Source organism: Olea europaea, unplaced genomic scaffold (genome assembly GCF_002742605.1).
Source record: "Olea europaea var. sylvestris unplaced genomic scaffold, O_europaea_v1 scaffold4027, whole genome shotgun sequence".
NCBI classification, from domain to species: domain Eukaryota; kingdom Viridiplantae; phylum Streptophyta; class Magnoliopsida; order Lamiales; family Oleaceae; genus Olea; species Olea europaea.
This window is the reverse complement of record NW_019259899.1, coordinates 12,934-17,945: the sequence shown is the minus strand read 5'-3', so window position 1 is coordinate 17,945 and position 5,012 is coordinate 12,934. Positions and strand designations below refer to the sequence as shown.

Below are 5,012 nucleotides of genomic sequence, written 5' to 3'. Positions count from 1 at the left end.
TAAATTGATGAAAAATGTATAGTTAAAAATAAATAAATAAATAGTAAAAAATTTGATATGCATGTAATACTATTTTAATGAGTAATATATAATTGAAAATGAGTAATGTAAAAAAATAATAGGAAAATTGGGACTCAACTAGGTTAACTTAGATACAACATCAAATGATTCATTTAATTAAATCTATTAAGTGCTGATGCTCTAACTTCACTGGTACTTTAGTATTATTCTATCAAATATATAGGTTGCATGGTCAGTATCTAGTACATTGTCTAACATAAGCAAGCACAACATCCTTCCCAGTGTCAGCCATCCACATGTATATTACCAAAATATAAAACACTGTTTAAGTTCACTTTTGGCTCTTAATTACAATCGATTCAAGTCCTCATACTAGTAACCATATTGGAAATGAGCCGTGTGCCGAGCACTGAGCTGTGTGCACAGCTCGGCACACAACACGGCTCACAGTCCCCTCACATCAGGAGTGTCCGCGCCATTAAAAAAAGGGTGCGACCCCACAGCACATTGAGAGGGCTGTACAAACAGCTTCTTCCATTGGAAATATGTCATAAAAATTAAACAGTAAAACCAAAACGAATTCTCGTTTTATATTACATTACAACGGTAAACAAATATTACACCAGAAAGGGAGAAAATTGAGCTCCTGTTCAACAATAGTCATTACAAAAAATGGTTACAACCTTGCAACTTTCTTACTCCACAGCTAAAACCAAATACAATAAATAGGAATATATTGTAATTAAAAAAAGTTATTGACTCATTTTCCTCAGTTAGTAGCATATACACAAAGATGATGATCAACCACATCACAGACCAAGGAATGCACATTGTTTTTTTGCATGCTCTGGAATCAACTTCCCCAGCAACTCCACAGAAGCGCCCTTGAGTTCTGTTGAACAAAAAACGAAAGGAAATCACCCAAATGTACATTTGAAAGAAAGGATGGCATAAGAAAGATGTTCAAGGAATGCGTTCTACCGTGTTGCTTAAAGTTGAACAATGGAGGAAGAAAACGTCCATTTGGCAGGCGAATGTTTGGATCACGCAACTCATCAAAGAATGGGTGAATCAACACCTCTAACTGCATTAAGCGACCAATAAACGAGAATCATGGAAATGAACTTTCCGTCGTTGACAATTTCAATACAACAATTATGTGAAGATAGATCGACGAAAATGATTTTTTGTACTCACAGCAGAACTTCGTAGATTGGGAGAATATTGCAGAAGCCTTGACACAAGATCCACAGCTTCTGGAGGCGTGCGTTTGTGAAATATCTGAAGATGAAAATAAAGTCAAATTACCCATTCAAAGAATGACCAGTCGAAAAGAGGCTCATGCAGGCTGCAGCTATATCCATTTTACCTTGTGCCATGGGTGTGCTTTAATTTGTGGGAATTTGAACTCGGTGTAATTGGGATTCATACATTTTATCTCCTCCCTTGTTGGGCTGCCCAAAACCTATATGCAAAAAGACATATTTCAATAGACCAAACTATTAAATCCGCAAAAGAGGGACAAAAGGATTGCCCTGCTCATAATTACCTTGATAATTTCAACAAGCTGATCCACTCCATTTTCACCAGGGAAAAGAGGCTGAAATCTCCATGGAAATTTTCTTATCAGAATCCGAACATAACTTCATTTAAATTGAGGAAAGACGAATTTAATGAACTGATTAACCAACCTGTCCCAGCAATAACTCAGCCAATACACATCCAGCAGACCAGATGTCAATGGCGGTAGTGTATTCCGTTGCACCAAATATCAGTTCTGGAGCCCGATAATATCTAGAACATATATATGAAATGTTTGGCTCTCCTTTAACCTAAACATTAAGCCGATTAAAATTATATTATGGCACCGGGATATTAAATATAGGAAAATATATCGATTGGAGAAAAGTAAAGATACCAACCAAGACTTTCGCACTTCCAAAGTCGCATAGTTTCAATTGATGAGTATGTGGATTGACCTGTGAATCAAAGATACATGGCAATTAATGAAACTGAACTTCTTTTTCATGAAGCAGGTAAAGGGGAAGGGGTTTGGGGTTTGCTTGTCAGGGCACATTGCCGACACAAATGCTTCATCAACTTACCAGTACATTTTGAGGTTTAATGTCCCTGTGACATACCCCAATACTGCCATGGATATAAGCCAGTGCTCTAAAAATCTGCACGAAAAATGAATGAATAAGAATGGCTCCCAAAGTGGATGATTGACTCATTCCATACTAGAAATAATTGCAGGAAATCCTTTGATAACACAGATTCCGATTTCTCAATGATATTCCACAATCAAGACAATTGACTGGTAGAGAACAAGTTTATCTCAATGATGCATTAAGATTAAATACAAAAGTTAGACCAAAATATAAACATCAGCAATGGAAGTGAACGTGCCTGATAAGCATACAATTTCACATATATCATTGGCATTCTCTGTTTCATCTTGCTATAGTGTCTAATCACCCGATGAACAGTCTCAGGAACATACTCCAATACCAAGTTAAGGTAAAGCTCATCCTTCTTAGTCTTAGTTGTTGAAAAGAAGCAGTGCTTTAAAGACACAACATTAGGGTGGTCTATGAGACGCATGGTTTGTAGCTCACGGTTCTTGTATCTCTTGTCTTGAAGAACCTTTTTAATTGCAACAGTTTCACCCGTCTCTAAACATTTTGCCTGCGCATAGAAGGTTTAAGAACACTGAATCTATCAACTCACTGAAGACATATATTGAAAAACTCATAAACACTTGGAAACAGCATACCTGAAACACTACTCCGAAAGATCCCTGTCCCACTATACGCTCTGCCATATAACTTACAGTCTAACAAAGCACATGTAAATAATTAAAATGGAGAAGAAGCCTATCGACCGTTGCACAATATAAAAACTAAGATGCCAAATATTACCTGCTTCGGCTGTCCATTTTTACCACCAATTGTTGACACAATTATATGGCCAGTTTCTGCCCCGTTACCGTCTACAAAAGTTGGTTCGATATCCTGATATTGATAAGAATGGTGCATAACATAAGGACTACAATAATTGTAAAAACAATTGATGAAATAGTGATTAGTGAATAATAGAAAAGAAAATGCCAGGTCATCTACCTTGTCGTCCCTAAGCTTTATATTATTCATCTCATCTGGTAATCTATCTAGACCAGCAGTATTTCCACCGGGTTCTCCAATACCAGATGCAGGAGCTACATTTGCTGAAGCCATGTTTATCACAGTATACAACACAAAACGGGCTTTCCCACCAGATTTGTCTCAGATCAAGAAGAAGAATAACCCACCTGAAACAGTCATAAGTTAGAGCAAGGCAATTTAAAAAATCAAACTACTTGAAGTATATAAAAATGCATCGTGCCAAATTAGTCTGGGCCTTATCATGATTAGCAAGGAGTGCAATGTAATCAACTAAAAAACTATCCCATAATCAATAAAAACGCTCCACTCCCTTTCGTCCAACATTCAATCCAGATTATTCAGATTCAGAATCAATTTGAGACGAAAAACTATATCTATATCAATTAAGTTTGTGAAATTTTCTAAGAGCTGGGCTAAGAAGCGGAAAACCCATTTCACATACGATGATAATTGAACAATATCAGGAAGCTAAAAAATAGAGGAATTTTTTCCTTCGAGATAAGATTTTGTAATTGTAAATCACACATGACAGCAAACACCTTAACTATAGAAACAAAAACCAAACTTAAAACTGAAAATATGCTAAGATTTCCAAAACTCTTAGTATTGATCACTCATTAAAAATAAAAAAACCTAAACTAAAAAACAAGATCATTTACCATTGCCATTGCATAATGAGATCTAAAAAAAACAAACTAGGATTAAAGAAAATAAAAGCAAAAAGATAATATTCAATAAACACTATCAGAAATTCGAAAATCAATTACGTTTTATACATTTCCTAGGAAAATAAAAGCCATGGAAACAAACTCTTGAGAGAAAATTGAAAATAAGAACTGTCACTCAGTAGATTGAACAGAACATCAGACACACACAACCCAGTAAATGAAATTCAAAAACCCAGGAAGAGGAAAAAAAAATTACGGAAATTATTCAGATTGCATACCGATTGATGAATGTGTCTTGGAATCCTGAACAAAATACTTTTAGAATTTTATTTTTATTTTTTTGGCTTTTCTGTTTTGGGTATTCGGTGTTTTTGGTAATCGATCGATTGTCAATTTATCAGTCAGCAAAGGGCCATTTTATATTCAATGGGACCAATTCTTTTTCTACTTTTCTGAGTCTGCAGTCCGTACTTTTTGACCATTCAACCTTTGCTTTTTTCAAAATTTTCAATGTTCATCGCATCAAAAATCAAAGACCTATTCTTTAAATCAATCCACTGATATACGGCGCCGGTTGTTTTCCATTTGAAGGTTTAGCCTATGCATGCGCTGCTTGTGCAAAAATTCTTGAAAAAACGTGATTTGTAACTTTTTTACACGTGGTTAAGTTTATTTTAAAGATAAAAATAGATGTATGTAATTTTTTATACACAAGTGTACCCACCCTCTCACGTGAATGGTCCCTCTCGAGTATGGACACCCTATGTATAAAATATTATGTACTCCTAGCATTTTCCTTATTTTAAATAGGAGGAGAATGAAGTCCATGTTTGCTTATCGAAAAATGCTTTTTATACGTAACTATTTACATAATATCTTACATAATGATGAGATATCAAAATGCAAGTGGGAAAATCCTTTGATTGATTAGATTTTGATCAAATTAAATTCCGTTACTTTATTTGTTGGTAAAGTATTATGTACATATAGTATAATCCTCCCTTATCTATCATTCTTTAAAAAATATCTTTTAAAGTTAATCCTCTATTTGACCATATACTTTAAAAACTCATTTTTTTCTAAATTTATTTTCAATTACATATTCTTCTAATAAAATAATTTTGCACGTAAATTTAAAATTTTTCCTACTTTTTAACCA

General features: G+C 34.6%; 1 protein-coding gene across 2 annotated transcripts; it reads right to left on the bottom strand.

Moving 5' to 3' along the window:
• Positions 1-578: 578 nt before the first annotated feature.
• On the bottom strand, positions 579-4,260 carry LOC111387430 (shaggy-related protein kinase alpha-like). Of its 2 annotated transcripts, none has more exons than XM_023011983.1 (13): positions 4,132-4,260; positions 3,144-3,331; positions 2,943-3,035; positions 2,798-2,857; positions 2,431-2,709; positions 2,127-2,201; positions 1,944-2,000; positions 1,713-1,853; positions 1,571-1,621; positions 1,391-1,486; positions 1,219-1,302; positions 1,003-1,105; positions 579-913 (listed from the first exon to the last, which is right to left on the bottom strand). In XM_023011983.1, exons 2-13 carry the CDS (start codon positions 3,255-3,257, stop codon positions 831-833), a joined length of 1,236 nt encoding a protein of 411 aa, XP_022867751.1. In that variant the 5' UTR covers positions 3,258-3,331; positions 4,132-4,260; the 3' UTR covers positions 579-830. The 2 variants fall into 2 exon arrangements, with proteins under 2 accessions (XP_022867751.1, XP_022867752.1); XM_023011984.1 differs by having other exon boundaries at positions 4,110-4,239.
• Between the last annotated feature and the right edge of the window lie 752 nt (positions 4,261-5,012).

What these genes read in the sequence shown, in the direction of transcription:
- LOC111387430 (XM_023011983.1), bottom strand. Translation starts at nt 3,257, where the DNA reads ATGGCTTCAGCAAATGTAGCTCCTGCATCTGGTATTGGAGAACCCGGT. An exon ending in CTTTCGGAGTAGTGTTTCAG is followed by an intron (nt 2,710 to 2,797) that starts GTATGCTGTTTC and finishes TTCTATGCGCAG; the next exon opens with GCAAAATGTTTAGAGACGGG. An exon ending in AGCTTGTTGAAATTATCAAG is followed by an intron (nt 1,487 to 1,570) that starts GTAATTATGAGC and finishes TTTTGCATATAG; the next exon opens with GTTTTGGGCAGCCCAACAAG.